The sequence below is a fragment of the Sciurus vulgaris genome, assembly GCF_902686455.1.
Source record: "Sciurus vulgaris genome assembly, chromosome: 10".
In the NCBI taxonomy this organism is placed as follows: domain Eukaryota; kingdom Metazoa; phylum Chordata; class Mammalia; order Rodentia; family Sciuridae; genus Sciurus; species Sciurus vulgaris.
The window spans coordinates 114,642,450-114,656,023 of record NC_136470.1 but is presented as its reverse complement, the minus strand read 5'-3'; the positions used below and the strand labels follow the sequence as shown (position 1 = coordinate 114,656,023).

Here is a 13,574-nt window from a genome sequence, read left to right as displayed (position 1 = left end):
GGTCGCGCGCATTCCAACTCCGAGGCCCGGAGGGCTGGAAGGTCCGGAGCGGATTAATAGCCCAAAGAAGATCCGGATTTATTAGTTGCTTCTCAGTCTAGTATCCGCCACCCAGTGCCCATTTTCATACTGGGAAACTGAGACAGCACTTCTGCCTATATGTTACAATGACTAGGTGCAGCAGAGCTACCCGGTCCTGTGTTTTAGGCAGGCTGTGGCTTTCCCCATGTCTTCCCCAGCCTCTGTCCTGTTCCGTTGGGGCTGTCCTAAAGCTCCCCACAACCCCGAATAGGGGAATTTGGTGCCTCTTTTGCACCCTTCTGCCTCACCACTGATACTGGAACCCTGGGATCAAACAACTGAGGTGACAGTGATTTCCATGTTGATGCCAGTGACAACGGCTACAGGCTGCTTGACCCTTTATTTCAGATCAGAAACCTTTCATTTGCTTCTGTCATGCCTCAACATCATGCACACTCTTCCTGAGGTGGCCTAAAGCACCAAATCCCCAATCTTCCCTTGGCCCTTGCATAGATTTGGCCTTACGGGCACAGTTAAGATTTTTGGAATCTGGTCAAAGTCTGGTTCCTTGGGGAGTGGGTGGGGGTGGAGTGGCTGGGGATCTGGGTTTCTGTCCCGTGCTGTTTGCCTGCCTGGGATCCACACCATGCTTTCCTTCCTGCCGTGCTTCCCAACTTTGCTCAAAGTCGCCAGATTCGGAGCTGAGGGATCGCTGGACAGACACTGGGACCAACAGAGGGCCCAGAGGGAAAAGCGCCAAAGACCCACACAGGCAGGGTCAGCATGGAATCCTGAAGGGAGAAGTGGGGCTAGGGCACAGGATCCTTCATCTTCCCTCTCCCTTGTTTTCCTCCTCCTCAGGATGGAGTGGGCCTCAGGGGACAAAGGGAGGGGCCGGCAGGGACAGGCTGTGCCCTGGGAACTTCGACTGGGTCTGCTACTAAGTGGTGAGGGGGCTGGGTGAGGGCTAAGGGTTGTGGGATGTGATGGTGGGTCCTGGGATGGCTGTCTCTTGGGCACATGGGATGGGGCTACAGAATAGAAGTACAGCAGAACTGGCTGACCCACTGTCTTCAGTGCTGGCAGCCACACTGGCGCAGGCCCTAGCTCTAGATGTGCCTGGCTGTTCAAGAGGAAGCTGCTACCCAGCCACAGGTGACCTGTTGGTGGGCCGTGCTGACAGACTGACTGCCTCATCCACCTGTGGCCTGCATGGTCCCCAACCCTACTGCATTGTCAGTCACCTGCAGGTGCTGCTGGGATCTGGGTGGGAGGCTGGGTTAGGGTGGGGCTCATACTGGCTGAGGAACTGATCCTAACCCTCACTCAAACCAGGATGAGAAGAAATGTTTCTTATGTGATTCCCGGCGACCCTACTCTGCTCGAGACAACCCACATAGCCATCGCATCCAGAATGTAGTCACCAGCTTTGCACCACAGCGCCGGGCAGCCTGGTGGCAATCAGAGAATGGTGAGGCTATGGGTGGGGTATGGAGTGAGCAAGGATGCCCACCAGTTGCCTCAAGTCCTTGACCTCCAACTCCTGCCCCAGGTATTCCCATGGTCACCATCCAGCTGGACCTGGAGGCTGAGTTTCATTTCACGCACCTCATTATGACCTTCAAGGTGCCCAAATCACTCTGCTTGACTCTCCATTACCCCTGGACAGAGCCCCTGATCCTCAATCTAGTTCTGAGCTCATGTGTTATGCACTGACTGCATGGGAGGCTCCGCCTTTATTTCCCCACACCGTACATGTCTGCACTTCCAGGCCTTTGCACATGCTGTTCTGCTGCCCTCATCGAAGGCTGGGACAGGTGCTGTTTTCCTGGGCCCCATGATCCCTGGGGCCTCCCCATTAGATATGGCTACCCCCTTAGTTATTGCCTGTCTTCCATGGTCATCCCCACCTGTCTGTGAGGACAATCCCAGGCTGAGGAGGGCTCTCCATAGCTTGGGTTGGGCTTGGGTCTGGTGTCTGCTGATCAGCCATGCCCCCTACCTAGACATTTCGCCCTGCTGCCATGCTTGTGGAGCGCTCAGCAGACTTTGGCCGCACCTGGCATGTGTACCGATATTTCTCCTATGACTGTGGGGCTGACTTTCCAGGAGTCCCACTAGCCCCTCCACGGCACTGGGATGATATAGTCTGTGAGTCCCGCTACTCAGAAATTGAGCCATCCACTGAAGGCGAGGTAAGGTTTAAGATCTGGATTGGGGTGGAAAGAGGGCACAATGGGCCTCAGCAAGGTCCTGTATCTCTATGAACTCCCTGCCTCTCCAGGTCATCTATCGTGTGTTGGACCCTGCCATCCCTATCCCAGACCCCTACAGCTCACGGATCCAGAGTGAGTGCCTCAACCTTTGAGCCTGGCACAGTTCCAGTAACTTGCTAAGGATTATCTGAGGACTCAGTAACTATTTTGGGTGCTTTCTAGGGCAGGTGCCAAGCCCAGTTTAGCTCAGGAAGCAGTTGACCGGAGGTCTCCCAAGGTGACCTTGGCAGCTGCAGCCCCTGGGGTAAATACAGGGCAGCAAGGTCCAGTCTGGCTAGTTGACCCCAACCCTTTCCCTGACTCAGATCTATTGAAGATCACCAATCTACGAGTGAACTTCACTCGGCTTCACACTCTGGGAGACAACCTGCTCGATCCAAGGCGGGAGATCCGAGAGAAGTACTATTATGCCCTATATGAGTTGGTTGTGCGTGGCAACTGCTTCTGCTATGGACATGCCTCACAGTGTGCACCAGCCCCAGGGGCACCAGCCCATGCTGAGGGCATGGTAAGGAGCTTCAGATAGCTGGGATATGGTTAGGGAAAGAGGCAGGCATGACCAGACAGTTTTGACAACCTATCTGCCCATAGGTACATGGGGCCTGTATCTGCAAACACAATACCCGTGGCCTCAACTGTGAACAGTGTCAGGATTTCTATCATGACCTGCCCTGGCATCCAGCTGAGGATGGCCACAGTCATGCCTGTAAGAGTAAGTGAGACCCTGGCTCCATAGCTCCAGAACTCTGCAGCCTGGCTGTGCTCTAGGTGGATCCAAGAACTGGTTGGTCTAGTCCTTAACACCCACGTTATATCTAAGGGGATCCAGGTTTAATATCCCTGATGACCTTCTCAAACCTCCCACATCATCTGCTCAGGCTAGGGGTCCAGGATGATGAGAACTTGCAGTCCTTAGGTCACAACCCTCAAATTCTTGCCTGTGGCAGGGATCTAAGGTGGCATTAGGGTTCGCTCCTCTGTCCCTTACTCTCAGGAGCTGGTCCCTCAAGTGGCCTTTCCCTCCCCACAGAGTGTGAGTGTCATGGGCACACTCACAGCTGCCACTTTGACATGGCTGTATACCTAGCATCTGGCAATGTGAGTGGAGGTGTGTGTGATAGGTGTCAGCACAACACAGCTGGGAACCACTGTGAGCTCTGCCGACCCTTCTTCTATCGTGACCCAACCAAGGATCTGCGGGACCCAGCTGTGTGCCGTGGTAAGGCTGAAATTGGACATGAGCAAGAGAAAGCTAAGCCTGGGGCAGAAACTGGGAAGCCAGATTGTTGTCCAGGTTATGGGGAATTGCAGTGGGGAGGACTTAGGGTAGAACCAGACCAGGGACCCAGGGTGGGGACTTAGAAGAGGACTGATACTGGATTAGGATGACTTTGTACCTCTTTTTGTTCTCAGCTTGTGATTGTGATCCTCTGGGTTCCCAAGATGGTGGTCGCTGTGATTCTCATGATGATCCTGCACTAGGGCTGGTCTCAGGCCAGTGTCGCTGCAAAGAATATGTGGTGGGCACTCGATGCCAGCAATGCCGTAATGGCTTCTTTGGGCTAAGTGCCAGTGACCCTCTAGGCTGCCAGCGTAAGTGCCTCCTGCCCTAATGCCCATGCTGACCTTTAACCCCAGCCTCTTACTCCTACTCAGTTGAACCTGAGTACTGCTTCAGTTCCCCAAGGTGCTGATATACTTCTTTGCCTGCAGGTTGTCAGTGTAATACACGGGGCACGGTGCCTGGGGGCACCCCTTGTGACTCTAGTAGTGGAACCTGTTTCTGTAAGCGTCTGGTGACTGGACGTGGGTGTGATCACTGCCTGGTATGACTGAAGGGAGCTGTGGTTCTGGGGTCCTGGGTACAAGACTGAGGTTCTGGGGTGTCCATGTCCCAGTGGATGAGTACTTAAAGCTAAAGGTTCAGTCCTGGATGAGAAGCCTGGGAGGGCAGGGATGTGTCCCAGTAGACTGAAGGCCTTGTGTTCACCAAGGGGTGGTAAAGGCTGAGGGGTATGGTTGGATTCCCCACTGGGTGGCGGGCGAGGTCTATTTCTGGCCCCCAGAAACCCTTTTCTCCCAGCCTGGCCACTGGGGCCTGAGCCACGACCAGCTTGGCTGCCGCCCCTGTGACTGCGATGTGGGTGGTGCCTTGGATCCTCAGTGAGTGCTGTAAAGGGGGCCCGGGAGGGGGCAGGGGAAAAAGAGGGTATTCTTGAGTAACCATAGCACCCCTCAGGTGTGATGAGGCCACGGGCCAGTGCCGCTGCCGCCAACATATGGTTGGGCGTCGCTGTGAGCAAGTTCAACCTGGTTACTTCCGGCCCTTCCTGGATCACCTAACTTGGGAGGCTGAGGATGCCCGAGGGCAGGTGGGTGAGTCCATAGGCTATGGGTGGAATGGCTAAAGAGGATGATGCCTTGTGGAGGGTAGGGGTGCTATGCAACCTTGGGTGAGACCTTGGCAGGAAAAGTAGGGTTGGGGCTAGATATGGCAGAAAAGGCAGTGCCTCACCTGAGCCTCCATGTCTGGCTGCATTACCTCTCAGGTGTTGGATGTGGTGGAACGCGTGGCAACCACCGGGGAGACTCCATCTTGGACTGGCCCAGGCTTCGTGCAACTGCGGGAGGGTCAGGTGCTGGAGTTCCTGGTGACTTCTTTGCCAAGGGCCATGGACTATGACCTGCTGCTGCGTTTGGAGCCCCAGGTCAGACCCTGTGACAACTGACCTGGAGCTGAACCTCTGGGTATGGGAGCATCTCCTCCATCATTCCCTTTCCCCAGGTTCCTGAGCAATGGGCAGAGATAGAACTGACTGTGCAACGTCCAGAGCCTGTGTCTGCCCACAGCCTGTGTGGGCATGTGTTGCCCAAGGATGACCGTATCCAAGGGACTTTGCAACCAAACACCAGGTGAGGGTACTGATGGTAGCATTCATAATGGTGGGGGTTTGTAGGGCCAGCCCTAAGATCTTTGAAGGACACCTGGAAGATCCTACTGCTCATTCACCTGTTTCTTCCTTCAAATGCCTCCTCCTGACTGCTGTTTGCAAGGCTCTATTGGACATGGCTGTGGTCACAGGAAGAGTGAAGACAAAATAGCCAGGCGCAGTGGCACATGCCTGTAATCCCAGCAGCCTGGGAGGCTGAGACAGAAGGATCACAAGTTCAATGCCAGCCTCAACAACTTAACAAGGCTTTGAACTATTTAGTGAGACCCTGTCTCAAAAAAATGAAACAAAAAAGGGCTGGGGATGTAGCTCAGGGTAAAGTTAAGCCCCCATAGGTTTAATCCCTAGTACAAAAAAAAAAAAAAAGTAGATAAAAGAAGGACTGCTCTCTGAGGTCTGGGGTTCAGAGGACAAGGCAAGAATTAATGAGAAATTATTCAGTCTTACTATAGGAAGGGTCCATGGTGGTCATGTTGGTTGTGGGGCAGTGGCATCAGAGCACTCTGAACACTAGTCTGGTTAAATTTTTTTTTTTTTGTAGATGAACACAATATCTTTATTTTATTTGTTTATTTATTTATATGTAGTGCTGAGGATTGAACCCAGTGCCTCACATGTGCTAGGCAAGCGCTCTACCACTGAGCTACAACCCCAGCCCTGGTTAATGTTTTATTATATTTTGGGCAATATTAACTTCATGTATCTTTTTCATCATTTTACCTTTTTATTGGTGCTTGGAATTGAACCCTCGTGCATGTCAAGCATGTGCTCTGTCACTGAACTTCATGTCTAGCCCCAAAACTTAGCAATTTTTTTCCTTTGCAGTGCTGGGAATTGAACTCATAGTCTCATGCATTCTAGGCAAGCATTGTACCATAGAGCCACATCCCTCTTCTTGTACTTTTTTTTTTTTTTAATTTTGGGGATTGAATTTAGGGCGCTTTACCACTGAGCTACCTCCCCAGTCCTTTCTATTTGTTTTTATTTGAGATGGAGACTTGTTAAGTCACTTGGACTAGTCTTGAACTCACAATCCTCCTGCCTCAGCCTCTCAAGTTGCTAAGATTATAGGCGTATGCCACCATGTGCTGCTCTTTTTACATTTTTTATCATGTAAATATTTGTACATACACAGAAGTAGAGAGAATAGTATAATGAACGTGGTTGCACCCTTTATAAACATTTCCCAACTGTGGCTTGTGTTTAACAAAGATTCACCTATTTGGGTGCAGTGGTGCATACCTGTAATCCCAATGACTTGGGAGACTGAGGCAGGAGTATTGTGAATTCCAGACCAGCCTGGGCAACTTAGTGAGACCATGTCTCAGAATAAAAATGACTGGGATGTGACTCAGTTGTAGAGTGCCCTAGGTTCAGTCTCCAATACTACAGGAAAAACAAAACAAAGCAAAACAAAACCTCAAAAGTCCTCCTAGTTATTGAGTGGAGAACAGACTTAAAGGGGTCAAGGTAAAAAGCTGGAAGATATGCTAAAGACTACTGAGTTGGATAAGTGACAGCCAATGGGTCAAAGGTATAATAGGGATAGTGAGAAAAGGGAAGGCTCTAGAGGATGTAGTAGTAGCGCTGATGTCTTAAATGTGTAGGGAAGTGAGAGAAAGTGGAAAGGTGACTTGGGTTTTTGGCCTGGGCATCTGGATGGGGGTAGGGCTCTTTACTGAGATGGAGACATAGGGAGGAGCAATTCTGAGATGCTCAGCCATGGAAGTGTGTGACTGGATGTCTGTGCCTGTAATTACTAGGAGGAGCCAAGTTGGAGATAAAAATTTGGGATTTATTACTAATAAAGGGGTGGGTCTAGATGAAATGACCAGAGAAAGGAACAGAGGACTAGAACCAAGCTTCGGGGTACTCTAGTGTTAGAGGCTAGTAAAGAAGAAGAAACTAGAGGGCCGGGGGAAACCAGGAGTGTAGGTGGGGACCAAGAAGGTAAGAGAAAAACATGTCTGTGGAGGAAGGCACAGTGAGTTCATGACATGCTGCTGAATGCTGGGTCAGATAAGAACAGAAGTAGCTGCTGGGTTTAGTTACATGGAGTCATTGATGACCTTGGCACAGGATGGGACAGAAGTCTGCTTAGGTGGAGGGCTAGAGAGAAGAGACATTGACTATAGTGGTCTCTATTTAGGAATTTATTTTTGAAGAGAGCAAAAGTGAGGTGGAAAGCCAGGTGTACATGCCTGTAATCACAGAGGCTTGAGAGGCTGAGGCAGGAGAATCTGAGTTCAAAGCCAGCCTCAGAAACTTAACAAGGCCCTAAGCAACTCAGCAAGACCTGGTCTCTGTATAAGATATAAAGAAGGGCTGGGGATATGGCTCATTGGGTTTAATCCCCAGTACCAAACAAAACAAAACAAAACAAAGTGAGGTGGAAACTAGGAGAAGACTCAAGGGATTAAAGGAGGATTTTGGTGAGATCAAATAACCAAAGTATGGGTTAGTAGGGTGATGGGAAGGACCTGAGACACTGAGAGAGAAAGCGATGTACTCTTAGTGAAAATGAGCAGAGATTGTAGGTTGTAAGTCAGGGTCAGAGATAACCTGAAGTGCGAGGGAAATGCTGTGGATTTGCCAGGATGTATGAGTGTTTCCAATGAGCTTTGTTTGCCCAGGTGTATGATTCCAGAGAGCCCTGTTTACGAGAATCCTTTGTACAGATCTCTGTGAGGTGCTCAGCAGCTGTCTGTTGGCCTGGACTAGCCTGGCTCAGCCCAGGCCCAGACCATCCTAACCCACCCATAGTCTCTGCCTTGGCCAAGTGCTGGTTGCTGCAAGTGGGGTGTGAGAAGCCCAGCATGATGGGTACAGGGACCAAGGATGACCACTATCTTATACCTGCTTCCCTCTAGGTACATGATGCTTCCTAGAGCTATTTGCCTTGAGCCTGGCGTCTCTTACAAATTGCATCTGAAGCTGTTGCAAACAGGTGGAAGTACCCAGCCTGAAACCTCCTACTCTGGACCAGACCTACTCATTGACTCGGTGAACTATTGCCCATACCAAACAAGATGGCAGGGTCTATGGGATGAGGCTTGTGGTGGTAGTAGAAAAGAGAGGTCTGTGACAGAAGAGGCAGGTTCATGGTGGTGCCAGGGATGGCAAACCCATAGCAGTGCTCTGGAAGTTCCAATGAGGTCCCTCATAAGACTTACTCTCTTCTTTGCTCATCTCTTCAGCTGGTGTTGCTGCCCCATGTCCTGGTGCTAGAAATGTTCAGTGGGGGTGATGCTGCTGCCCTGGAGCGCCGTGCCACCTTTGAACACTACCGATGCCATGAAGAAGGTCTGGTGCCTGGCAAGATCCCTCCTTCTGAGGCCTGTGCCCCTCTTCTCATCAGCCTGTCCACCCTGATCTACAATGGTGCCCTGCGTGAGTACCCATGATGTGGGTTGGTTGGGCAGAAGTGGAGGCCCAACCTGATTTGCACCCCCATTCCATAGCCTGTCAGTGTGACCCTCAAGGTTCACTGAGTTCTGAGTGCAACCCTCATGGTGGCCAGTGTCAATGCAAACCTGGAGTGGTTGGACGCCGTTGTGACCTCTGTGCCACTGGCTACTATGGCTTTGGCCCCACAGGCTGTCAAGGTATTTGCCTCCCCCTTGTTCCCTTCTGTTCTCTCTCCTTTCCACTACTGTTCTCCCTCCTTCATCTGTCTCTGCTTCCTTCCTGTAACTCTGCCTTGGACCCCATACTATCTCTTAGCCCTGGTTCACTTGCAGTTCTCTTCCATTCCCTGACCTTCCCACCCTGACTCCACACAGACTCCCCTTAGGCTCTTTCCCTCAGCTCAGACTTTACACTGCCCACAGCCTGCCAGTGCAGCCCTGAAGGGGCACTCAGCAGCCTATGTGAAGGAATTAGTGGGCAATGTCCCTGCCGCACTGGTGCCTTTGGGCTTCGTTGTGACCGCTGCCGACGTGGCCAGTGGGGATTTCCTAGCTGCCGGCCATGTGTCTGCAATGGGCATGCTGATGAATGCAACACCCACACAGGCACTTGCCTGGGCTGCCGTGATCACACAGGGGGTGAGCACTGTGAAAGGTGAGCCTAGAGGAGATATGAGTAGGTTGGTGGGTAGGTAGGCTGCCTGGGGATCACCCATATCTTCTTTTACATGCCTACAGGTGCATTGCTGGCTTCCATGGGGATCCACGGCTGCCATATGGGGGCCAGTGCCGGCCCTGTCCCTGCCCTGAAGGCCCTGGAAGCCAAAGGCACTTTGCTACTTCTTGCCACCGGGATGGCTACTCTCAGCAGATTGTGTGCCACTGCCAGTCAGGCTACACAGGTAAGTGGGTAGGTGGCCGGTATGGGATCAGGGTGAAATGGCTGGGCTGAGCACTCATGGTTTCTCCTTGACTGTGAGCAGGGCCACGGTGTGAAGCTTGTGCCCCTGGGCACTTTGGGGACCCATCAAGGCCAGGTGGCAGGTGCCAGCCATGTGAGTGCAGTGGGAACATTGACCCTATGGATCCTGATGCCTGTGACCCCCACACGGGGCAATGTCTTCGCTGTTTACACTACACGGAGGGACCACACTGTGCCCACTGCAAGCCTGGCTTCCATGGTCAGGCTGCCCGGCAGAGCTGTCACCGTGAGTGTGGATATGGGAAGGAATGGTGGGGGTGGGGTTCCATGGTTTGAGCTCCCCTTGACTATTGTGCTCATCTTGGCTGGCACAGGCTGTACCTGCAATATGGTGGGCACAGATCCCCAGCATTGCCCATCCACTGACCAATGCCACTGTGATCCAAGCAGTGGGCAGTGTCCATGCCTCCCCAATGTCCAAGGCCTTAGCTGTGACCACTGTGCCCCCAACTTCTGGAACCTCACCAGTAGCCATGGCTGCCAGCCTTGTGCCTGCCATCTAAGCCAGGCCAGAGGCCCCACCTGCAATCAGGTATGGAACTCTCCTGCAGATCCCTGGGTAGATGGGCCCAGCAGTCTGCCTCATGTCAAGGGCTCAGCCCCTAGTGGAGGCTCTGACTCCTGCTCTGTTTCCACCCTAGTTCACAGGGCAGTGCCAATGTCATGCTGGCTTCGGTGGGCGGACTTGTTCAGAGTGCCAAGAGCTCCACTGGGGAGATCCTGGGTTGCAGTGTCGTGGTGAGGCAGTTGGGGAGCCAGGGTGGATGGAGGACTTCCTAGGATGCCCCATAGGGGCCCTAACTCTGTGGTCTGCCTTTTCTTGCAGCCTGTGATTGTGACCCTCGTGGAATAGACACACCTCAGTGTCACCGCTCCACAGGTCACTGTAGCTGCCGCCCAGGCATGTCTGGAGTGCGCTGTGATCAGTGTGCCCGTGGCTTTTCGGGTGTCTTTCCTTTCTGCCACCCCTGCCATGCATGCTTTGGGGATTGGGACCGTGTGGTGCAGGACTTGGCTGCCCGTACACGGCGCCTGGAGCAGTGGGCACAGGAACTTCAGCAGACGGGTGTGCTGGGTGCCTTTGAAAGCAGCTTTTGGCACATGCAGGAGAAGCTGGGCATGGTACAGGCCATTGTGGGTGCCCACAACACCTCAGCTGCCTCCACCACACAGCTTGTGGAGGCCACAGAGGAGCTTCGGTGCGAATGGACCAGAGGATACATGGTGGGATGGGGTAGAGGCTCAGTGTACGAGGGCTGAAGCCTCTCTAAACAGGCACTCATTGATGCAGGCATGAAATTGGAGAGGCCACTGAGCACCTGACTCAGTTGGAGGCCAAGTTGACAGATGTGCAGGATGAGAACTTTAATGCCAACAATGCACTCAGTGGTCTAGAACGAGATGGACTTGCACTTAATCTTACACTACGGCAGCTTAACCAGCATCTGGACTTGCTCAAGCATTCAAACTTCCTGGGTAAGTAGCTGGTCAACTAGGCAAGTGGACCAGGGTTGATCTTCAGCTGACTGCCTGCCTCTGCCCAACATAGGTGCCTATGATAGCATCCGCCATGCCCATAGCCAGTCTGTAGAGGCAGAACGTCGTGCTAACACCTCAGCCCTGCTGGTGCATAGCCCTGTGAGAAACTCAGCAGATACCCGGCATCAGACAGAAGTGCTAATGGATGGCCAGAGGGAAGACTTCAACCAAAAACACCTAGCCAACCAGCGAGCATTGGGCAAACTCTCTGACCATGCTCGTACCCTGAGCTTGACAGGCATAAATGAACTGGTGAGGTGCAAGTCTGGGGTGAGACAGGTAGGTATGGATATTCTCACGGAGTCCTGAATTCTTCTGTGTCTGGCAGGTGTGTGGGGCCCCAGGGGATGTACCTTGTGCTACCAGCCCTTGTGGAGGAGCCGGCTGTCGAGATGAAGATGGGCAACTCCGCTGTGGGGGCCTTGGCTGCAGTGGGGCAGCAGCCACAGCAGACCTAGCACTGGGCCGGGCCCGGCACACAGAGGCAGAGCTACAGCGGGCACTGGTAGAAGGTGGTGGCATCCTCAGCCGAGTGACTGAGACTCGACGGCAGGCAGGCGAGGCACAGCAGCGAGCCCAGGCAGCCCTGGACAAAGCTAATGCTTCCAGGGGACAGGTGGAGCAAGCCAACCAGGAGCTTCGAGAACTTATCCAGAGTGTGAAGGACTTCCTTAGCCGTGAGCCTCCCTTGTGTCTATGCTCTTCCTAGATTTATACTTGGGTCTCAGGGCTTGTACTGGTTTTGTTCGTCTGACCCCAGGTCTGGTCCCTAAGTCACTGCCCATGTGTGAACCTTTGGTCCATGTCCCTGGGTCTGTGCCCTTTGTATAGTCCCCATCCCTGTGGTCACATCTTTATACCTATTTACAAACTCCTATTTCATGTGTGATCCAGAGTCCACACCAAGAGTATGTCTCCATACTCATGCTGGAGAATCTGTCCTTAAACTCTTGTCTGTGTCCTGGTAGAGGAGGGCGCTGATCCTGACAGCATTGAGATGGTGGCTACACAGGTATTGGAGCTCTCCATCCCAGCTTCACCAGACCAGATCCAGCACCTGGCAGGTGCAATTGCAGAACGGGTTCGAAGCCTGGCAGATGTGGACACAATCCTGGCACGTACTGTGGGGGATGTGCACCGAGCTGAGCAGCTACTGCAGGATGCACAGCGGGCAAGGTCTGATCCCGACCCTGAGCCCTATCCCTGATACGGGATTCTCATACCTGCAAGCCCTGATTCCCCCTTTTCCCAAGGAGCCGGGCTGATGGTGAGAAACAGAAGGCAGAAACAGTACAGGCAGCACTGGAAGAGGCCCAGCGGGCACAGGGTGCTGCCCAGGGTGCCATCCAGGGAGCAGTGGTTGACACACAGGATACAGAGCAGACATTGCACCAGGTGTAGTCTCCCTAGGACATCATTGGGGCAAGATTATGGGCATGTACCATAGATCTGGTTTTTTTTTTTTTTTTTTTTTTTTTTTTTGGTGCTGGGGATCGAACTCAGGGCCTTGTGCTTACAAGGCAAGCACTCTACCAACTGAGCTATCTCCCCAGACCCCCATAGATCTGTTTAACCCTGGGCCTACTCATGGCAGGTACAGGAGAGAATGGCAGGTGCAGAGCAGGCACTGAGCTCTGCAGGTGAGCGAGCTCAGCAACTGGATGTTCTCCTGGAGGATCTGAAACTGAAACGGGCAGGAAATAGTCTGGCAGCTTCTACAGCTGAAGAAACAGCAGGCAGTGCCCAGAGCCGAGCCTGGGAGGCTGAGCAGGTGGGCTGAGACAGAGCCTGCTGGAGGAGGTAGCTGTGATGGCTGAGCCTCCACTGGGCTATCATGCCAATGAGGCACCTCTGTATCTCAGCTGCTGCAGGGCCCAGTGGGTGATCAATACCAAACTGTGAAGGCCCTGGCTGAACGCAAGTCCCAGGGTGTGCTAGCTGCACAGGCCAGGGCAGAACAACTGCGGGATGAGGCTCGGGGCCTGTTGCAGGCTGCTCAAGACAAGCTGCAGCGGCTACAGGGTGAGGACTGTGGTGGGGAGGAACCAAAGAGGTAGGACTGTGGGAAAAGGACCCCTAAGTTGATACATGTCCCTCCTAGAACTGGAGGGCACCTATGAAGAGAACGAACGTGCACTGGAGGGTAAGGCTGCCCAGCTGGACGGGCTAGAGGCCAGGATGCGCAGCGTGCTTCAAGCCATCAATCTGCAGGTCCAGATCTACAACACATGCCAGTGACCCCTGTCTAGGGCCTATTCCAATCCCCAGCCCCGCTCCGCATGCCTATCTGCCTGTACATTAAAGAGCTCTCAGCCTGGCAGGGCTCTCAATAAACCAGTGTGAACCCCTACATTGATGTCTGGGCTGTTTTGGGATGGGCAGGGTTTGCGCGGAATCT

The 13,574-nt window shown here is 53.0% G+C and overlaps 1 protein-coding gene across 1 annotated transcript; it reads left to right on the top strand.

Moving 5' to 3' along the window:
* Window positions 1-645: 645 nt before the first annotated feature.
* On the top strand, window positions 646-13,528 carry LAMB2 (laminin subunit beta 2). Its single transcript, XM_079155429.1, has 33 exons — window positions 646-798; window positions 883-968; window positions 1,099-1,271; window positions 1,357-1,492; window positions 1,574-1,647; window positions 2,028-2,216; window positions 2,306-2,369; window positions 2,603-2,805; window positions 2,889-3,009; window positions 3,328-3,516; window positions 3,711-3,890; window positions 4,011-4,123; window positions 4,381-4,460; window positions 4,537-4,669; window positions 4,847-5,005; window positions 5,083-5,210; window positions 8,119-8,251; window positions 8,446-8,638; window positions 8,710-8,853; window positions 9,079-9,310; window positions 9,394-9,557; window positions 9,639-9,863; window positions 9,952-10,169; window positions 10,279-10,375; window positions 10,464-10,836; window positions 10,929-11,113; window positions 11,187-11,428; window positions 11,505-11,853; window positions 12,145-12,352; window positions 12,430-12,571; window positions 12,771-12,947; window positions 13,039-13,198; window positions 13,278-13,528. The coding sequence occupies exons 1-33, from the start codon at window positions 668-670 to the stop codon at window positions 13,412-13,414; spliced, it is 5,538 nt and encodes a 1,845-aa protein (XP_079011555.1). The 5' UTR covers window positions 646-667; the 3' UTR covers window positions 13,415-13,528.
* Window positions 13,529-13,574: the final 46 nt, after the last annotated feature.